The 22,865-nt window shown below is 40.3% G+C and overlaps 1 protein-coding gene across 1 annotated transcript; it reads left to right on the top strand.

The window, feature by feature from the left end:
• The first annotated feature begins 12,040 nt into the window (after window positions 1–12,040).
• Window positions 12,041–22,247, top strand: LOC142160793 (solute carrier family 2, facilitated glucose transporter member 11-like). The gene is made up of 12 exons (XM_075215776.1): window positions 12,041–12,061; window positions 13,983–14,081; window positions 14,382–14,542; window positions 14,644–14,768; window positions 15,153–15,282; window positions 15,453–15,601; window positions 17,617–17,801; window positions 18,008–18,118; window positions 18,453–18,554; window positions 19,453–19,528; window positions 20,293–20,420; window positions 21,883–22,247. Exons 1-12 carry the CDS (start codon window positions 12,041–12,043, stop codon window positions 22,057–22,059), a joined length of 1,464 nt encoding a protein of 487 aa, XP_075071877.1. The 3' UTR covers window positions 22,060–22,247.
• The last annotated feature ends 618 nt before the right edge of the window (window positions 22,248–22,865 follow it).

Here is a 22,865-nt window from a genome sequence, read left to right as displayed (position 1 = left end):
TTTAAGATAACTATCTTGTTCTTCTTCTCACAGATAAAGGGGACACAAGAGGAGTATAGACTTAGTGATCAGAGGGGTGGGATAGAGAAATAGGAAAAAAAACACTCTTGAAAGACAAATTAACAATAGACAATTGGAACACTCTTTGTTTTAGGCTGCAGTGACTCATGATAATTTGTTTGGCCGAGAATCATTATCCAAAAATGAAGTATGTACATACTTTGCTCCAAAATATCGTTTTACGTATTTCAGAGAAAATATGAGTCACTAAGAGTAAATTTTACATTTCTCTATCATAAGTTAGGAAAGTCCATTGAAAAGGTATGTAGTCAATGTGATACCGAGTTCTTAATGAACAAATAACGGACGACACTGGATAGCACGGTTAAGACCACCTAGTCAAGTATGGGGAGGGGTCATAGTTAGCAAATAGCTAAGGGGAGCAGTGGAATGAATTCAGCCATTTCCCCATAGAGTCCAATTGTCACTCACCAGACTGTGAGTGCTTCTTCCCGTGTGTTTAGGAACCGTGGCCGTCCACCATCCTGAGGGTCTGCGCATGCGCAGCCCTTTCAAAACCTTCAGTACCTGTTCCTTTAACTTAATTGGCTGATCAGGCAACACTCCCTATTTAAAGCACCTGCTGTCCTCTCCTCGTTGCCTGATCTTGGAGTCTCATTCCCCATGAGCCTCTGAAGGTGTTCCTGTGTTTCCTCGTGTATTCAGCGCTGCTGATTCCTGTGGTTTCCAGACCACTTCTACTCCTGTGGTTTCCAGACCACTTCAACTCTCCTGTGTTTCATCGTGACTGTTAGCTGATTCCTATCCGCTGCCTCCGTGCACTACAGTCTTCAAACCACTTCAACCCTGCTGTGTTTCATCGTGACTGTTAGCTGATTCCTATCTGCTGCCTCCGTGCACTACAGTCTTCAGACCACTTCAACTCTGCTGTGTGTCATTGTGACTGTTAGCTGATTCCTATCCGCTGCCTCCGTGCACTACAGTCCTCAGACCACTTCAACTCTCCTGTGTTTCATCGTGACTGTTTGGCTGATTCCTATCTGCTGCCTCCGTGCGCTACAGTCTTCAGCTCATCTCAACTCTCCCGTGTTTCCTCGAGACTGCTACAACTGATTCCTATCCGCTGCTCTCCGTGCTCAACCGTTCCAGCTCAGCTCTACTCTCCCGTGTTTCATCGTGGCTGCACCTGCTGGTTGCTATCCGCTACCTCCGTGTACCTGCAGAGTCCTGCTGGCTGCTACTCCTCAGTTCTACTCGTGTCTGCAGCAGCTGATCCGCTCTCCGTGCTTCTCAGTGTTCCTGCTGGTCTCTACTCGCCAGTCTGCATCGGATCTGCGCCTCACTGCTTTCATCTCGTCTAGACCATCGCTACTCTTCAGGGTTCTCCAGGAGTCCAGTTCTACATACTACTGCTTCCTGAGTATTTGTTCCCCTGCTGGTCTACCTACCTGTGCGCTGCACCTACTTGATTACCGCTTCACCCTCCAGGGACTTCGCATCCTGCCGGCCTCCAGCCGTTCAGGTATCTCTGCACTCCTGTCTGACAGCCTGCTCCTGAACCACGGTATGCATACTTCTCATTGACTGTGCTGGTGTATTGCATATCTTGCTGGACTGAGTTGTTCTCCTCTGGAGCTTACTATCCGCTGAGACTTTTGCCATCATTGACTGTGTTATCCTTTGCCTGGATAGTTTCTATGACTTTGTATTATTGCAGTGCTGTTCAGTCATTACTATATTGTGCATGTCATTGTGGATCAAGTTCAAGGTGCCCGTGTATCCTCTGTATTGCAGTCTCTCCCCATGCTCCTCCTCACATATATATTCAGTGGTACAACTTGCTAGAGGCAGACCACTGATTCCTGTTTCCAGTGTCACCTGTTCCAGTGTCCTCTCACATAGCAGTGGTACAACTTGCTAACGCAGACCACTGACTTCCCGGATACCCTCACCTGGATCCCATTCCTTCACTCAGACAGCGGTACAACTTGCTAAACGCAGACCGCTGACTCTCATCACCTCCTCGTTTCTGTTGGACATTTCTCCTCACCTTAGCAGTGGTACAACTTGCTACCGCAGACCACTGACTACCCTCACGTTTCCTTTGTCCATTCAGTTCCTCGTGTATTACTACATATATATTACCAGTGCTGCTAGTCATAGACTTTCCCGAGCATCTCTATCATCTGCTGTCTCCTGTTCCATGATCACCCCGCTACCAGAGTACCACATTACCACCTATACTGCTCTGGTAAGCTTATCACCTGGTGATCCCTGGGTAAAGACTCCTAGTGCCCGTGACAGTAAGATCAGGCCATGACAGACCCAGATACGGAACCTACAGCCAAAGAGATGCTGCAGCATCTGGTCACCCGTGTGGAGCAACAGGATGCTCGCCAACAGCTGTTACTTCAATGCTACCAGTCGTTAGCCTCCCAAGGAACATCTGGACCGACCGTTACAGCTAATGTTGAAGCTCCTGTGCTTTCCTCCGTTTCCCCAGTGCCATCCCAGGTGTCTACAGCTCCCACGCTTCACCTGCCTACTCCGTCAAAGTACGATGGAGACCCCAAAACTTGTAGGGGTTTTCTCAACCAATGCTCAGTTCATTTTGAGCTCCAACCTCAAAATTTTTCTACCCATCGTTCCAGAGTGGCCTATCTTATCTCATTGTTTTCTGGACAAGCTCTGGCTTGGGCCTCCCCTCTGTGGGAGAGAAACGATCCTGTATTACAAGATAGTGCCAAATTCATTTCTATGTTCCGAAGTGTGTTCGATGAACCAGGTCGTGTGACCTCCGCTGCTTCCAGCATTCTTCGTTTACGTCAGGGTTCTCATACAGTAGGCCAGTACGTCATTCAATTTAGGATATTAGCCTCTGAACTTCAGTGGAACACTGAAGCATTAATTGCCGCCTTCTGGCAGGGGCTCTCCGATAAAATTAAAGATGCACTGACTACCCAAGAGCTTCCTACGTCATTAGAAGATTTGATCTCTCTTTGCTATCGTGTAGACATGAGGTTTCGTGAAAGAGAATCTGAGAAAACAACTTCAGTTAAAGCACCTCTTCGCTCAACTCCTCAATTTCATCCAGCTTCACCTTCTGTGATCCCCATGGAGATAGGACGTTCCAAATTAATTCAGAGGAGAGGAACCGAAGAGTAAAGAATAGACTTTGTATCTATTGTGCTGATTCCACACATATGCTCAGTTCTTGCCCTAAGAAATCGGGAAATGCCAGGCCCTAACTAGTTCTGGAGAGGTGAAGTTAGGGTCCCTGGAGTCCTCTCCATCTTCTACGAAATTAAAAGTCTGCACTTTTGATGTTACGATTTCCTTTGCTACCAAATCCTTTGAGTCTCAAGCTCTGATTGATTCTGGAGCAGCAGGAAATTTCATTTCTAAATCCCTAGTGAATCAATGGTCCCTACCAGTGATTACTTTGAAAACACCGATTACTGTGACTGCTATAGATGGATCACGTCTCATCAATGGTCTCATCACCCAGAGTACGTCTCCAGTAACGCTTCAGATTGGTGTGCTACACCATGAAGAGATTTCGTTTTTAATTCTTCCTGTTACGACAAGTCCGATTGTCTTAGGCCTTCCATGGCTTCAATGTCATTCTCCCCAGATTGACTGGCGCACTCCTCAAGTTACGTCTTGGGGAGCTGAATGTCATCATCGTTGTCTTTCCCAAGTCATTCCTCTTAAAATACAGCAATCTTCCATCTCATCTTCCTCACCGGGACTCCCTCCTCAGTATGCTTCATTTGCTGATGTTTTTGATAAAGCTCAGTCTGAACGTCTTCCTCCTCATCGTTCATGGGATTGTCCGATCGATCTTCTACCTGGCAAGACTCCTCCTAGGGGTCGGGTCTATCCACTTTCGTTACCTGAAACTCAAGCTACATCTGATTACATCCAGGAGAATCTCCAGCGAGGGTTTATTCGACCTTCCACCTCTCCCGCTGGAGCCGGGTTCTTCTTCGTAAAAAAGAAGGATGGATCACTACGCCCCTGCATAGATTTTCGTGGACTCAGTGCCATTACTATTAAAAATCGGTATCCCATTCCGTTGATCACTGAGTTATTTGATCGCATCAAGTGAGCTCGGATCTTTACCAAGTTGGATCTTCGTGGTGCCTATAATTTAATTAGAATCCGGCCCGGTGACGAATGGAAGACAGCATTCAACACCAGAGATGGGCATTATGAATATCTAGTAATGCCTTTCGGGTTGTGTAATGCCCCCGCTGTTTTCCAGGGCTTCGTTAATGAGATCTTTCGGGACTTGTTATATGTATGTGTCGTTGTCTACCTGGACGACATATTGATCTTTTCACAGGACCTGCCTTCTCATCACCAACATGTGGCAGAGGTCCTTTCCAGACTCCGGAAAAATTCATTATTCTGCAAACTAGAAAAATGTTCATTCGAGTTGCCCCAGATTCCATTTTTGGGGTATATTGTTTCCGGAGTTGGCCTGAAAATGGATCCAGAAAAGGTGAATGCTGTATTACATTGGCCCCAGCCAACTACCCTTCGTGCTTTCCAGCGTTTTTTAGGTTTTGCCAATTACTATAGACGCTTCATTCAAGACTTCTCGTCCATTGCATCTCCTATTGTGGCCCTGACTCGTAAAGGGGCCAATACTAAGCAATGGTCACCCGAGGCCCTCCAAGCCTTTCAATTTCTTAAAGAGTCCTTTTCCTCTGCTCCCATTCTTTGACAGCCTGATGTGACACTTCCCTTCTTCCTAGAAGTAGATGCCTCTAATGTGGGCTTAGGAGCCATTCTCTCCCAACGCTCGGAGCAACAAAAATTCCATCCTTGTGCCTTTTACTCTCGGGGTCTCCTGCCTGCGGAGAAAAATTACACTATCGGGGACAAGGAGTTGCTGGCTATCAAAGTTGCATTAGAGGAGTGGAGATACTTATTGGAAGGAGCTCGTCACCCTGTGACGATTTTCACGGATCATAAGAACTTGTCATACCTACAGTCTGCCCAATGCTTGAATCCTCGTCAAGCAAGATGGTCTCTTTTCTTTTCCCGTTTCAAATTAATCATAACCTTCAAACCAGCTACCAAGAACAAGAAAGCTGACGCTCTATCTCGAGCTTTTGTGACGTCCTCTGACGTTGAAGAGGTTTCCAACCATTCTATACTAGACCCCAAATGTATCTCGCTGGCTGCTTCTTCCACTAAAGTGCTACCATTTGGGAAGACCCTCGTGCCTCCTACTCTTAGGAGGAAAATCCTTTCGTGGTTCCATTCTTCTCGTTTTTCTGGACATGCTGGTGAACGCAAGACCTTTGAGATTCTCTCTCGAAGTTACTGGTGGCCCTCGATGAGGAGAGACGTCAAAGAGTTTGTTGCTTCTTGTGAATTGTGTTCTCAGTTTAAATCCTCCCGCAGAACTCCAGCGGGGTTGCTGCAACCACTACCCATTCCGTCCAAGCCCTGGACCCATATTAGTATGGACTTTGTTACTGATCTGCCATCTAGTAAAAATTGTAATACTATTTGGGTAGTGGTAGACAGATTTTCGAAGATGGCTCATTTTGTCCCTTTGTCTGGTTTGCCTTCCTCGTCTACTCTGGCTGAACATTTCGTTAAGGAAATCTTTCGTATTCATGGATGTCCGTCTGAGATTGTGTCAGATAGAGGAGTACAATTCGTTTCCAGATTCTGGCGGGCCCTTTGTAAAACCTTGGGCATACGATTAGCACTCTCATCTTCTTACCATCCGCAATCAAACGGACAAACTGAACGGGTCAATCAAGATCTCGAGACCTTTATAAGGATGTTCTCATCAGCCAATCAAGACAACTGGGTAGAATTGCTTCCTTGGGCTGAATTCGCTCATAACAACATGTACCATGAGTCATCGTCCAAAACTCCATTCTTTGTGGTTTACGGTCACCATCCGTCTTTTCCGGAATTTCCTGCCCTCCCTCCCACCCAAGTTCCTGCTGTAGAGACTGTTTGTCAGACCTTCAAAAATGATTGGTCTCAGGTCAAAACCTGTTTAAAGAAGACATCTGCCAAATATAAGTCTTTCGCAGATAAGAAGAGGCGGGCTATTCCACCACTGAAAATTGGAGATCGTGTCTGGTTATCTACCAAAAATATTCGTTTGAAGGTCCCATCTATGAAATTCGCTCCCCGTTTTATTGGTCCATATAGGATCATTCAAGTGATAAATCCAGTTTGTTTCAAACTTCTACTTCCTAAGAACCTTCGTATTTCCAATGCCTTCCATGTGTCCTTGCTCAAACCTCTCATCATCAACCGTTTCTCGGCTCCTCCTTCAGCACCTCAGCCAGTTCAAGTTCATCAGGAGGAAGATTTCGAGATTACTCAGGTATTGGACGCAAAAATTTCGCGAGGAGTTCTCCGTTTCCTCGTTCATTGGAAGGGCTTTGGTCCTGAGGAGCGTTCATGGATCAAAGCTGAAGATCTCAACGCCCCAGCTCTTCTTAAGAAGTTTTATTCCAAAAATCCGGACAAGCCCGGTTCCAGGCATTCTGTGCCCACCTTTAAAAGGGGGGGTACTGTCACTCACCAGACTGTGAGTGCTTCTTCCCGTGTGTTTAGGAACCGTGGCCGTCCACCATCCTGAGGGTCTGCGCATGCGCAGCCCTTTCAAAACCTTCAGTACCTGTTCCTTTAACTTAATTGGCTGATCAGGCAACACTCCCTATTTAAAGCACCTGCTTTCTTATTTCTCATTCTTTACACAAATGCTAATACCCCTCTATCTTTCTTTTTCTCTCTCTCTCTCTCTCTCTCTCTCTCTCTCTCTCTCTCTCTCTCTCTCTCTCTTTCTCTCTCTCTCTCTCTCTCTCTTTCTCTCTCTCTCTCTGCTCTGGTAGAGATAAAATCAGACACAGTCTCATCAAAAGCTAAAACATATTTTTTTTTTTTACATAAGACAAATTCAGGGATACACACACTAGATTGACATGAGTTACAGAAACAGTCAGGGGTTTTGTTTTCATGTGTATAGAAACTGCTGATTTTAAGCAGAAAGGTTCTGTTGTGGAAATACGATTCATGTTTTATAGATTGCATATCTGTTTTGTTTTTTTGTTTTATGATTCGTGCCTCCTGTACAAAAATGTGCCTTTATATGGATGCACAAAGGGTGGATAGGAGATTGCTGGAGGTTAGGCATACAGATATGCATCTCTGTATAGAACATTGGAGTAGGATTTTTACCACAAGATACCACATAATGTGAAACCTTAGAAAATGTAGAATTTTCGTGTTTTATATTTTTCACTGTTAGACAGATATGTACTGGATACTGTTATATTTGAAGAAAGTGTTATAGAAATAGACCCCTTTGCCTTTCCCACTTAGTCAAGTAACTGAATGTGAGGTACTGAGAATGGCATGTGAGTTGGCAGAGGGAAAATCGATTGATATACATTGGTCTTCAGCGTTTTTCTAGTCTAGGGGGTGTGTTGAGTTAACTGAAAAATCGTTTTATAGCAATACCAGCACATGAGTAGGACACTACATAGAGCACTTTATACAGTGACACAGTTACCAACTGAAGTAGCTGCTAGTAAAGTCCACACTTACACACACGACCATACATGGCTGTCACACCAGGGCAAACATAGCTGTCAAATAGACAGCAGGGTTTTATGTGACCGCTAACAAATCTATGTTTTGTTTTGTTTTTCATTGTATTGTTTTAGTTTAAAATGTGAACACACACACACACACATGCGCGAATACACATATTGGTTAATATAGAAAGATTTGTGTTACCTGAGGGATAAACTGTCTGGAAAGTGAAGAGATGTGGTGAGGAGTCTGGCGGACCCTGGAGAGATGGACAAGGTAAACCAGTAGCTCCCAGAGTGTATCTCCCAGACCCAGAGGAGGCAGCAAATGGTCTGGCTCAGCTGGGTACAGAAGGTATGTGCAAGCTGGTAAGAGTATATTGGGGTGCACCAGATATTTCGTCTCAAGCTAGTAGGATGGCAACGTCCTATCTTGATTAAGAGAATGTCAGGAAAATGATACCAATAGAGCCATCCCATATCCCTCCTGCTGATGGGTTTTCCTCCAGGTAAAACAAATACACGTCATCCAATTACCACCATGCAGGATCCTCAAGTATATACTGGTGTACCAATGAAATATGTCTAGGTAAAGGTATATTGAAATGTGTCTAATGTATTACTGTGTCATACTCAAAGCTTTTGTTATTCAATGTGATAGTCCTAGAGTTATAATAGAGGATAGGGGTATTTATGTTATTAATAACAGATGTATAATGTATGAGTAGTGGTAACAAATCACATACTTTCAATTAGCCATAAACCAGTGTGAACATAAAGTAACGGTACTCGGTAGAACGAATTGAATAGAATAAGAGTTGGAACTTGATTGAAGTGACTGATGGCTTCGGCCACTAGTCCTGTCCCTCTACCAAAAGATCACTCCTGGGCAGACTCTTAACCTGTCAGTTTTTGAAATGTTCTTGACCCTTCGTGAGATGAGATTGTAACTGGGAGGCTAGGTTAGACCTGGAGAGAAGGTAAATAGTGAGACAGCAACCGAGAACGTCCAAAACACTGTTTCCTGAAAAGTCACACTAACTGTCAGGATGGATGGATCTGGAGAGTAAGTTGTGGAGCAGAAATTTCTTAGGCTCAGGTTATTTGACAGACAGGTACCAGGTGTAGGCTACCAGCATCACGGCTTCAAGGGTAGCAGAGACACACTGGTGCCCACTCCACCCACTGCAGAGGGGCCAACACTCAGAGAAGGGTCCAAGGGCACTCATGAGTCTGTTCTGGAAGGCCTCGAATGCAGTTAGTAGCACCTGAGCCAAAGGCTAAGACTGTTGTCCAGCATGAAGTTGTAGTTTTTCCTGTTTTGTGTTCTCTCATTTTATTCTCTCCTCAGGACGGTTAATTCTTTTGATTATTAGCAGGTGACAGAGGCTGGTTCAGATAATGATAAGGAGGTATTGGGGACGGAGGAGAAGTTAGTAGCATAATCGGTCCAGCCAATTACTCTATTCAATTCAGGGGTAAAGGAAAATTCGGAAACCCTGGAGCTTGGAGAAAGTGCGAGGGGCTGTTGTCCGAGTAGCAATACGTCCGTAAGTACGGTGACCCCATGGTTAAAAAGAGGTACACCCAGCGATGCCAGTCTAGTAATATTTGGACTTGAGCAGGCATCCTTGAGAATGATTATCATTCTTGGGAGGGTAAGGTTTTAGACCAAACAAAGTGCTGGGCGTGCTCTCACGTGCCTCAGTGATTATATCAAGTAGGACTAGTTCTCTTTCCACTAAATATTCTTGAGGTACCCGAACTATGGGTGGGAGGTCACTAGGGGAAAAAGTACGACACCTAGGTCCCTCAGTCTGAAGTCTCCCAATGCTTTGCAACCGATCACTGTTAAATCTGAGTATCGGGAGACTGGGAAGAATGAACAGACAATAGCCCGCCCACAAGTGTGTTGATGAAAAGAACTGATGACATTATTATAATTGTGTATATTAACGCAAGCTGAAGGAGATTGTATATGACATTATTGATAGACATAGGATGATGCTATTGATGAACATGAAGTGTTTAAATGTATTCTGAGCTTAAAAGACATGCGTTGGACAGAAGAACCTGTTAAACTCGAAGAACTGTAGTAGAGAATTCTGTATAGCTGATACATGTTCTATTGTACCTTGTACCTTTCCAAATAATGTATTAAGTGTTTTATTGCACACTTGAAGGGCTTACAAAAGGTTATCTCCAAGCTCCAGAAATGTACGGTCTATAGTAAAAGAAGAAATCGTTTTGAGGATTAAGACTCTCTCTTATGATAACTTGTTTAGATCTACAAACAGCGTAGTCATACCCCAAGGGGGACTCGCATTACATAGCAATGAAACGTGGTACTGAGATCCTGCATATAACATCTTTAAGGTGATAGTTTATTGTACTATCAAAGGGTGGACTGTCGAAGTCGTATAATTGGATGAACGAAAGTATATTGGTTTAATATTGTTTTGCCGTGCAATTGCGATTCGTACGTCACGTAACACGTGGCGTGGTGCGCGTGCACGGTAAAATACGCACGCACACACTCGCATTACAACATTTAGTTATTTTTATAACTCATTCATAATGGTTTCGTTACACTGTAATTTATGAGCAGATAATAATTGGTTTATTAGTGGTATATATATATATATATATATATATATATATATATATATATATATATATATATTGATTGATTGTGGCATGTCTGGTATCATACTGAAAGTCTATTCATCAGCAGCTGTCCAGTGCAGTCGGCGAAGAGATCGCACATTGCATACTTTAGTTATTGATATTAGGGAATAAACCTTTTGTAGGCTATGAAAGGAGCAGACCCCCTGGAGAGACGACCCCCACCTTTGGATTCCTTAGATTGAATCAGCCTATGACCTGTTTACCCTGGACCCACCCAACGTCTGGACCTATAGAAACAATCTACGTCATCTCTATTGTTCACTGTGTAACACTGTACTGTATATAATCGTAGCTGCACTCCCCCTGGCCCTCAGTCAACTGACACAGTATTCTAAACAGATATACTGTCCACTGGGTCCCGTAGTTTGCGCAGCGAGCGCATGCGATAGCATCGGTATGTATTTATCTATTGGTATTGGCTGTACTGTACTGTATCATAATATAATAATATATTGAATTGTTGACTATTTACATCTGCTAAAATAAATCACTTTGTGCTTTGGAAACACATACAATTGATTTGGCAATGCTTATTTTAAATTACTTTAATACAACTAATTATTTCTATAACTTATTTTGTTTGAATGTTAGGAACAACATAGGAAAATTTACTTTTGTATTGTCGTAACACACAATTCCTGACACTATTATGTATTATAACGCTCTGAATAATTGATGTTATTATTGCCTATAACTACTAGTTTGTGAACGTTACTGTACAACATGTTTTAATTTGACCTTCTTTTCAATTTATAATAGAGCTTCAGTGAAAAGTCAGAGTAAGGCTGAACAATGTGATTTTTCCATTCTACGTACATGAGACTGTAAGCTTCAGAGGTGCGTCGTTTAAGGATTACGGGCTTGAAAATAAAATGTGTAAGACCACAGAAACAGGGCCTGATTATCCAATAGACTGACTAGGCTGCAGCTTTTTTTTTGGAGGGGGGGGGGTTGCAAAATTGTGAAAGAGAAGTATAAACAGAAATTAATTTTGAGAATAGTTTTCCTCCAAAGTGAAAAAAAAAACATGAAAGAAAAATGTAGGTAAGGTTTTATTCTTAACATATTTCCATGGTAAAGACTGAAGGCAATGAGTCTTTGGTGGGCGCTTGAGGATAAGCGAGTAGGAGAGACAAGGATAACGACTGGTGTGACACTCTCCTCCCCCTTCAGACCTTCGCCCTCAGTAACGCTCGATCATGCCTCCATTACGCTATACAGTTCTGATTTTAATGAACATCAAATGAGTGACAACGATTGCCGTGACCCTTTTGAAAAAGCAAGTGAAGCTGAGTTTCAAAAACACACAAGTAAACATTTGTGGGGGTGAAGAAAGCTGGATTTTAAATTAAAGACGTGTTTGTTTTTACCTATAGCTTGTCGTGGAAGTCAAGGGAAAACTACAAGTGTATTGCGGCCTGAACCCTTAATCAGGCCCTGATTAGAAATGCTAACAATAAAGCCCCTTTACCTACAATAGAGCAATGTACAATCAAGTAGAACACTTTCATTACAAAAGTATATATTCTCTGTTTTATGTCCTCCAAATAAAGACTACTGGAACCAACAACATTCAAAGATAACATATCACAAATGGTTAAAAGGACGATCATTGTTGCTTCTTCAGAATAACAAAGCATCAGCTAATAAGAAGCCAGAAGTTACAAAGTGAACTTGGGATGTGCGTCATCAGCTATCTTTATAAATCTGCCGTCCAAATGTACTGCTACACTGACTATCTCATTTAATCCATGGCTCTGCCTGCTACTGGGGTATGTTTTCCTCTACTCACTGCTTCCTAATCATCCCTATAGCCACTAAATTTCTATCTATGTATATTATTAATCATAGGAAAGGTTGTACAGTATTCCTATTTGCAGAGTTTTTTTTCCCATGGGGTCACCAACAAATACATGGACTTAATTTAGAGAAAATTAGCCTTCCCTACAAAAAACCTCCAAAGGATCACTATCACTAATAATGATAATACACAAGCAAAGTTAATATAGCATAATATATATAATATATGTAAAAACTCTTGATAATACTGTGACTTACAATCAAGGGCAGTCTGGGCTGAGGGCTATCTGTCCCCTGGGACGGTCACATAGTGGGCTACTTTGGGCTAGGTCACTGGGCCACCTGCATATTTTTCCTTTAAAATAGGCTGCTGAGTCGAGTCTTGCCTCCCGCCCCCCCCCGGGCAAAATTTGCCAGTCCTCCCCCTGCCAACAATGTCATAATTTATATCCTGTGAGTTCTGATATAAATAGTTCAGTCTTCATTAGGAAAGCTTTTGTATTATAGGGTACCCAGGAGCCACCTTATATGAGTGTTTTTCTTTTCATCACAAAACTCCTTTGGGACATCTAATATCCCTCTACTTTACAGTAGAAAATGTATTTTTATTCATGTATATATTTGTATATATTTTTTTTTTCTTCATTTCTCTGACTTTACTATAAACACACAGCACACACAGTGTACGCCATCGTTAGCATTCTGATGAGGTAGGCATTAATGACCGGTCTCATTACTGACATGTTGTGTAGGAGGGTCCGTTATAACATCTGACATCAGTAGCTGTTTTCTCTTCAATTCTAGAATGCTTAGTGTGCTAAGTATATTATGTGTTTATAGAAAAAATTGTATTAAATAATGGCCCATTGAAAATGTTGTTGTCATTACTCTATTTTGTTATTATTTGTGTTTTGCTTTAATTTAACGGCACTTCTTATTTAACACTGTCTGTCAAATACAAGTTTACAATATGAGAAATATATCTTCAGCTGGAATTTTATAATCATCCATTAAAAATGGCATCCAGTCACTCCCATTTATGTGACATTTGGGGGTACATTTACTAAACTGCGGGTTTGAAAAGTGGAGATGTTACCTATAGCAACCAGATTCTAGCTGTCATTTTGTAGAATGTCCTGAATAAATGATAACTAGAATTTGACTGGTTGCAATAGGCAATATCTCCACTTTTTTAAACCTGCAGTTTCGTAAATATACCCCTTAGAGAGGGACTTAATGCCATAAACTGTTCTCTTATATATGCTACCTAAATTAAACACTAATAATGGTCCTGAGAAAAACTGGCTTCAGTTTCAAAAATAAAAAATGTATTTCGTGCATAACTGATGCATTACAAAATGCAATAAACTGTCCTGTTCATTAAGTCCATGAAAGTGTTAAGTACTGCCAGTCATGAAGGGCTCAATAACTTAACGTAAGCACAATTCATGTTCATTGAAGGGAAACTGCAAACGAGAGCAGCATTCAGTAGTGGAATTGCTTCGAGCTCCAAAATTGGTTGTTTATTTCTTACAAAAGAGATTAATGTTGTTTTTATATCTTATCACTTATTTTAGCGTCAGTTACACATAAGGAAAATAATAAGTGACTAATTAGCTTTGAAATTTGTTTCAACTTTAAAAGTAGGTAAACTTCTCAGTGACATTAATAAATATAGAATATTGTACTTGTACTATCATGAGGTATATCAGATATCTTCATATAAAATGTTAACATTAAACCTAAAAGACTATTTTAGAGTAATATATACTTGTATATTTCAACTATACAACAACAGTGCTTTGAACTTCACGGCCTTATGCCATGTTTGTGTAGAAGTTTTGCTGAAGTCCCTTTTATCTGCTTTTTTTTAACTGTCTGATGTGTTCCCAGGTGTTCCCTCTGAATCTTCCAGTATTAACTCTGGTTCTGGCTATTGGTGGCACGTTCCAGTATGGGTTGCACATCTCTCTCATCAATTCTCCTTCAAAAGTAAGTTACCTATTGTCCCATAGATTGCAGTGAAGTAATACCTGCGCTTGTGATGTGGGATGACATGCTGGATCCTACATGGCCTTGCCCTCTGTTCAACGACTTCTTCACTCATGCCAGTGAAAAACCATACCATACTTTTTAGGGATATTCTACTCTAGGAAGGAAACCTCAATCATGTATGTAGCTGTAGAAAGAACATATACAATATGCATCCATGTCTTCCTATTGCAATGCATCAATTTATATAATACCTTCATGTTGGTGTCTTATATGACGTTTAATTATTGTCTTCTTTAGTATGTTCAAAGTTTCATCAACAACACATGGGAGCAGCGGTATGGGACTATCCTCCTGCCAGATACCGTCATGTTGCTTTGGTCCATCATTGTATCTGTATTTAGTGTTGGGGGACTCCTGGGCTGTCTCATAGTTGGACATCTCTCAGTCAAATTTGGAAGGTACCTTAAAATGTATCTTTGTTTTATATGTAGATTTTAGTTTAGTAGAGGGATCAGGTGAAGTACTAAATATAACCTACAGCTGTCTTTCCTTCCAACAGAAAAAAGACCCAGCTATATAATAATGTGGTTGCTCTTGTGGGTGCCTCCTTAATGTGTACGAGCCGGGTTGCCCAATCGTTTGAAATGATCATACTGGGAAGATTCCTGTATGGAATTAATGCAGGTACAAAGTGAATGAACCTGTTATAATAGATATTAATAATAATAGTATATGTGGCTATGGAGTAACAATAAGTGAATGATGTAAATTGTAAAGCGCTACGGAATATGTTGGCACTATATAAATAAATGATGATGATGATGTGAATATTTTTATAAACAGCAGTGGAAGCCATATGGGATGATGCATCCTATACTGTGAAATGAATGGGCATTAGAGTGCAGAGACAAGGCTGCTGTTTGAGTGCTTTTATAAAGGTCAATAACACCAAGGTGAAATACAGTTTGTGTATGTGGCGAGTATGGTGGATTATAAAGAGGTGCTATAGGCATACTTTATGTACTTAATGCCTTAAATAAACATACATATGGCTGTTTTGTATTTCAGGTGTGAGTTTGAACCTTCACACAATGTATATCGGTGAGTGTGCTCCTCAGGGGAAGCGTGGAATGGTCACTGTATCAGTGTCCCTAGCCATTGCCACTGGGAAGCTGATGGGGTTCATTATAGGACTCAGGTAATTTTCATGTATTGCATGTCTTGTCGGCCAAGGTTCCTGAGGTCTCATTTTATTCTGTCTTTGCTACTTTCTGTCAGAATTAAGTAACCTATTTGTCTTCATTTTAAAGTTCTAAGTATGGACCTTGACTTCACACTCAATGCACCTTAACCCTTTTTTAATTGTAGGGAAATTTGGGGAACAGAGGACTTGTGGCCTTATCTACTGGCATTCAGTGCTATTCCTGCCTTCATCCAGATGGTGACACTGCCCTTTTTCCCAGAGTCTCCCCGATACCTTCTTATTGACAAAGGTGACAAAGATGGTTGTCTTAAAGGTAAGGTGATATTGTCAATGCCTCTTACGTCATTAAAACCAACCAATAAGATTTTGAATCTATTTATTTCTGACTAAAGTAGAGATGGTAAAAATAAACATTTGATATATGAACCTCTTCATATAGATTCTGATACCACAACCTCCGCAAATCACTTGGACTCTATTCTCACATCTCTACTTCTGTTGGGGGTCCCTGTTCTTTCCCCTATTCTTTTCCTCACGTTGTGGCACTGCAGCCACAAGCATGTGAGGAACAACAAAAACATACTCTGAACCTAGTCAGATCCACATATCATTACATCTGCTATAATTTCAGACATTTTGGACATAATTTATTCCTTTAGTATAGATACAGTCAAGTCCATAAATATTGGGACATCAACACAATTCTCATATTTTGGGCTCTATACACCACCACAATGGATTTGAAATGAAACAAACAATATGTGCTTTAACTGCAGACTTGCAGCTTTAATTTGAGGGTATTTACATACAAATCAGTTGAACAGTGTAGGAACTACAACAGTTTCTATATGTGCCTCCCACTTTTTAAGGGACCAAAAGTAATGGGACAAACGAAACAATCCTACATCAAACTTTCACTTTTTAATACTTTGTTGCAAATCCTTTTCAGTCAATTACAGCCTGAAGTCTGGAAGGCATAGACATCACCAGACGCTGGGTTTCATCCCTGGTGATGCTCTGCCAGGCCTCTACTGCAAATGTCTTCAGTTCCTGCTTGTTCTTGGGGCATTTTCCCTTCAGTTTTGTCTTCATCAAGTGGAAATCATGCTCAATCGGATTCAGGTCAGGTGATTGACTTGGCCATTGCATAAAATTCCACTTGTTAGCCTTAAAAAACTCTTTGGTTGCTTTTGCAGCATGCTTCGGGTCATTGTCTATCAGCACTGTGAAGCGCCGTCCAATGAGTTCTGAGGCATTTGACTGAATATGAGCAGATAATATTGCCCGAAACACTTCAGAATTCATCCTGCTGCTTTTGTCAGCAGTCACATCATCAATAAATACAAGGGAACCAGTTCCATTGGCAGCCATACATGCCCACGCCATGACACTACCAGCACCATGCTTCACTGATGATGTGGTATGTTTTGGATCATGATCAATTCCTTTCCTTCTCCATACTCTTCTCTTCCCTTCACTCTGGTACAAGATCTTTGTCTCAGGATGTTGATCTGTCCATAGAATGTTGTTCCAGAACTGTAATGGCTTTTTTAGATGTTGTTTGCCAAACTCTACTCTGGTCTTCCTGTTTTTGTGGCTCACAAATGGTTTACATCTTGTGGTGAACCCTCTATATTCACTCTTGTGAAGTCTTGATTGCTGATTTTGACACATATACACCTACCTCCTGGAGAGTGTTTTTGATTTGGCCAACTGTTGTGAAGGGGTTTTTCTTCACCAGGAAAAAAACTCTTCTGTCATCCCCCACAGTTATTTACCGTGGTCTTCCGGGTCTTTTGGTGCTGCTGAGCTCTCCGGTGCATTCTTTCTTTTCAAGAATGTTCCAAACTGTTGATTTGGCCAAACCTAATGTTTTTGCAACAGACAGCAACAGATTCCAAATGCAAATGTCACACCTGGAATCAACTCCAGACCTTTTACCTGTTTAATTGATGATGAAATAACGAGGGACTAGCCCACACATGTCCATGAAATAGGTTTTGAGTCGATTGTCTCATTACTCTTGGTCCCTTAAAAAGTGGGAGGCACATATAGAAACCGTTGTAATTCCTACACCGTTCACCTGATTTGGATGTAAATACCGTCAAATTAAAGCTGAAAGTCTGCAGTTAAAGCACATCTTGTTGGTTTCATTACAAATCCATTGTGGTGGTGTATAGAGCCCAAAATATGAGAATTGTGTCGATGTCCCAATATTTATGGACTTGACTGTATATATTTGCCTTTTCTCTAAAATATTTAATCAACTATTTCCAGTGCTACACATATTATCATGTTAGATTGTATACGTTTAATATGTTTTCCCAGCTATGCAACAGCTCTGGGGTCCAGGAGAACATAGTGTGGAGATGGAAAACATGTTGACAGAGAAGGAAGCAGTAGGAAAGCAGACGAAAGGTGTGAAGGATCTCCTGATGGATCGCTCAGTGCGCTGGCAGATGATCACACTGCTGCTAATTTGTGGAGCTATACAACTTATCGGCATCAATGCGGTAATGTATTTACATACCTATTACATAGAAATGGTATAGAGGAAAATCTATATTCTCCAATTTCACCCATTGAGCAAAGGTTCAGTAAAATAACAAATGCTTTCCCAATAAAATCTGTTTCCCAAATACCATGCATAGCTTCCTGTAAGCAGTTTCACATTTATTGTTCACCAATAATAACATTTTCCTTCTTCATCTAATGGCAGGTTTATTTCTACGCATATGACATTTTCCAGAACGCAGGTATCACAGCCACAGAGGCACCATATGTCTCTCTTGGGATCGGGATCACAGAGATTCTCACAACAGTACTATGTGTGAGTGTTGTAACTAGATGGGTTTTCACCCCTCAATCTGTTTTGTGAAGATCCACATTGTATCATGAGTGAGATAATTTAATTTAATTAGAAAGTGTTATCATTTTGGTTGCTCCATCTTATATGCATTTAATATGTTTGCAGCATCTAAAACAGTATGCTTTGGGTAATGTACATTTGGATGCTGATAGCAAATATGGGCTATCATCCACTATTTTTGTTGCATCTTTTTGTGTTGTTTTTTTTCTGTATTACCAATGTGCAGCCTTACACAACGCATTCCACTAGTAAACCTTTATTTTCTATTTCTACCTTTCTTACTGGTTTTGTGCAGGGTTTTCTCATTGATCGTTTGGGCAGGAAAACGCTTCTGTGGGTGAACTATATATTCTTGGCTCTGACACTGACAGTTCTTACTGTCACCTTATCTATCCAGGTAAGGATCATGTTGTTATTAATAATAATAATAATAATAATAATAATAATAATAATAATATGTTTGATTTATAAGTCCCACAAGGTTTCTGCAGCGTCGTTCTGCAGCGTCGTTCTGCAGCGTCGTTCTGCAGCGTCATACACAGGGGGTTAGAACATACAACAAAATAAAAAAATAACAAAAGTACAAAAGTAATACAATTATATTAATACAAACAACACATATACATAATAACAACCCAAAAATTACATCATTACATAAGAAACACATTAGGAGAGAGGGCCCTGCTTATGAGAGCTTACATTCTAGTCTTATTATAAAGATTGTACACAACATATCTATCTCAATTTTAAATTACTGAGACCATTTACAGCATGAAATACAAGAAAGAACTTTCAGTTTGGTATCTGGGAAGATTTACGTGTTGATTTGATTATTTTATGGTATTAAATTGACCTGTTAAATTGCACCATTTAGAACCTTAATATCCTTTACAAAGAAATCCTTTCCTATTTAATAAAAGCTTGAGGAATATCCTAGAGATCTGTGTATCGTCCCAACTATTGCTTGACAGATTTGATATTTTGATATATTTTCCAGAACTAAATATAGCCCTAAAATAATTTCATTTTTGTTCCATTATATTATGAATATCAGCAGTTTTTAAGAGAACACTGTGCCCTCAAATAATTTTTATCAAGAAATTTGATTCTACCCCATGCTAGATTTAGCAGTCAGCAATTTGGGAAACAGTCCAAATTCACATTGATATAATCCAGGAACTTGGGGACATCTTGATCCATTTAATTACAATGGATGGTAACAAGCTCTAAACTATTAAGTAGATGACAGATATGGTTTCACGTGGCTGATTCACGCAACCCTTGTTTTCCTGCAGGATTTATGCTCTTGGCTCCCATACGTTTCTTGTATGTTGATCTTCATATTCACCTTATGCTACGGGTTGGGACCTGGTCAGTAATCTCTAAAATATCATCTTTTATCCTGTAGAATAACCATATTTATTGTTTCTCAAAGATAGAAACTATGATCAAATAATTTTGAATTAGTTACCGTGAATTTATACAATTTATCCATACATATTGTTAATGCAGTATTTATTAGAACAGTCATTTAAAATTAGGTTGTCGACATTTTTCATTCATTTGATATAAGAATTATCTGCAATATTTGACTCATTTCATATCTGATATACGAGCTATGGATGTGTGTACAGGTGTATATTTAACCCCATATAGGGCCTGATTCATTAAGGATCTTAAATGAAGAGGATCCTTACTTAAGTCTCCTGGACAAAACCATGTTACAATGTAAGGGGTGCAAATGAGTGTTCTGTTTTGCACATAAGTTAAATACATGTTTTTTCATGTAACACACAAATACTTGATAGCTTATTTGTACACTGAAATTTAAAGTTGATATGTGTGTGTTACATGAAAAACAGCCAGTATTTAACTTATGTGCAAAACAGAACACTCATTTGCACCCCTTACATTGTAACATGGTTTTGTCCAGGAGACTGAAATAAGGATCCTCTTCATTTAAGATCCTTAATGAATCAGGCCCATAGTATTATGGTTAGGAACTTTCCACAACCATTTAAATGCAGTTTTTTCTAATTTACACTATTAAAGGTTCATCTCAGTGTATTTTGCTATCATCACTGTGTTACTGAATTATCAGTGATTAATTTTGTTGTCTTATGTTTATTGTATAGGGGGAGTGTCTTGTGTGCTTCCCACGGAGTTGTTTGTACAGTCTTACAGACCAGCAGCCTATGCCATAACTGGAGTCCTTATTTGGCTTGGCCTATTTGTAATAGGCCTGGCTTTCCCTTTCATTGAGGTATGATCTGCACCATAGTATATGTACGCTAGATGACCGTAAAAGTGTGAGTAATATGGAAGTGTACTGTGTTCTTCCTGCTGTCACTGTAAGTGTTTCATATGGAAGAGATTGTGCAAATATAGACTTTCAACCTCAAATTAACAATTGCTATTCAGTAGTCAGTTTAAATCACATTGACACATGTTGCTTACCGTTTCCATTTGATTAACAACCACACTATTCTGGAATAATTGTGGTCTTCAAAAATGCCAGTCAGATTTTCATGTATTCATATTGTAATATTTACTGTCAGTGCATTTCAGCTCTTCCATAGAAATGTATTATACTGATTTATAATTAGCTGCAAGTAGATCTTGTGGCTTTGATGTCAGTCATTAAGGCTCCCAAATCATAAAATACAAGTTGCCATACATAAGATATTATGGTAATAACATATATAGTCTATTAATTCACTAAGGACCAGTGACATCAGGATACAACTCAATATTCATGAATCACTGTTTATAACTGGCAGGTTGTATTATAGATAATCAGGGCCGCCTTCAGGGGGGTACAGGGGGGTACCCTTGTACCGGACCCGGGCTCACCAGGGGGCCCGTTATCTTCAGCCTGGCTGTGACAGCCAAACTGAAGACAGCAGTGAATACGGCAGCCTTAACTTCCGCAGTGGAATGCATTTTTGTGGAACGCATATGCGTTCCACCAACAGGAAGTTCCAAATGTTGAACTTCCTGTTGGTGGATGCGTTCCACTGCGGGACTTAAGGTCTGAAGTGTTTCTTTCCCTCCCTCTCCCCTAATATATATATATATATATATATATATATATATATATATATATATATATATATATATATATATATAATCACTGTTTACACACACACACACACTAATATATATATATATATATATATATATATATATATATATATATATGTACACGCATATAATCACTTTTTTTTTTTACATAAAATATATATTATATATATATATATATATATATATATATATATATATATATATATGTATATATATATTAGGGCCCCCCTTAACTTACCTTTCAATCGCCTAAGTCTGACCCCCTTCATGGACCAGGGAGGGAGCCGGATCGTGACCACAAAAGGTAAGGTTTTTTTTCTACAGGATTTTTTTTTTCATTGCCTTGGGCCCCCTTTCCCCCTGGGCCCCCAGGCACCTGCCCATCGTGCCCAGTCAGAAAGATGGCCCTGGTTCATTGGGGGAGGGGTCATCGGGGGGGGGGGGGGCTCTGCCTGCTTCATTGTACTGGGCCCCATGATTTCTGATGGCGGCCCTGTGGATAATGGTTCAGCCCATAAAATGGTTGACTCCATTGTGTGTAGGGGGTCTTTAGCTACACGTAAACTGAACTGAACACACATAACACACTTGTATGACCTAGTAGACTACTCTCGTGAAGTTACATTTTTTTTTTTCAACAGGAGGCATTGGGGACTTTGTGCTTCATTTTTTTCTTGATTTACTGTATCTCTATGGCTGTATTTTCTTTCTGGACGTTGCCAGAAACCAAAGACCGGAGCATGATGGAGATACTGGAATCATTTCACCAGCTCAACTTCGGAGACAAGAAGAACAAGCTCGACTGTACCAGATTTTAGCTTGGAGCACTTTGGTGTTGTGTGTAAATATATGTAAATTTGTATTTATAGTTTAACTGTAGGAGTGAGTAAAGATTGTACATATAGCATATAATCACTTACCAGGTAAAGGTGCAGAGGAATCTAATCTAACGAAGCTGCTTCATTACTTGATGAAATGGAAACTGTTTAACTGAACAATTTAAAAGCTCTCTCCACTTTCTTATAAGACTTGTATTGGGAGATATCTTTATAAAATATTTATAATACCTACCTACCTACTGCATTTTGGAGCATTGACTTGCAATCCAGTGAAGAAGGGAATGCATTAAATGGATAGGCTTATTGAACTGAAGATACATTAAAGGACCACTAAATGAAAAGATGAATTCATTTAATATGAGTAGACTTCTTGTGACACTCACAAATGGTTATGTAAAAGGTTTATATGGCATGTGGAATTTTGATTTAACCCTAGTTATTTCACATTGTAAGTATGCTTGCTATGTAACTAAGGTCTAGTTTTTTTTATAGGGTTCATTATCACATTGCTCCTTAATAAAAAGGCAGTAAGTTTTGCCATCTTCCCCATGCCTTTGCTGGTTATTACACCACCTACATCAAAGGGGTTACAGCCGATGCAGACTTCCCCATAGCTTTGCATGGATAAACCAAGGACTGGGTTAAGGTCTGTGGGGGGGCCCCAGGACATCTACCTTGCTCCCTGATGTAGACAGATGCACACACACTCACAGACAGACATAGAGATACATTCACAAGCAGATAAACACAGACAGACAGACACACACACACACACACACACACAC

The sequence above is a fragment of the Mixophyes fleayi genome, chromosome 1 (assembly GCF_038048845.1).
Source record: "Mixophyes fleayi isolate aMixFle1 chromosome 1, aMixFle1.hap1, whole genome shotgun sequence".
Classification (NCBI taxonomy): Eukaryota; Metazoa; Chordata; class Amphibia; order Anura; family Limnodynastidae; genus Mixophyes; species Mixophyes fleayi.
The sequence above is the reverse complement of the archived record's forward strand: the minus strand, read 5'-3'. Positions and strand labels throughout refer to the sequence as shown.

Coding starts and splice junctions, on each gene's coding strand:
- LOC142160793 (XM_075215776.1), top strand. CDS start 12,041: ATGGCTCTGCCTGCTACTGGG. Junction 15,283..15,452: donor GGGTTCATTATAGGACTCAG/GTAATTTTCATG, acceptor TTTTAATTGTAG/GGAAATTTGGGGAACAGAGG. Junction 18,119..18,452: donor TTCTCACAACAGTACTATGT/GTGAGTGTTGTA, acceptor GGTTTTGTGCAG/GGTTTTCTCATTGATCGTTT.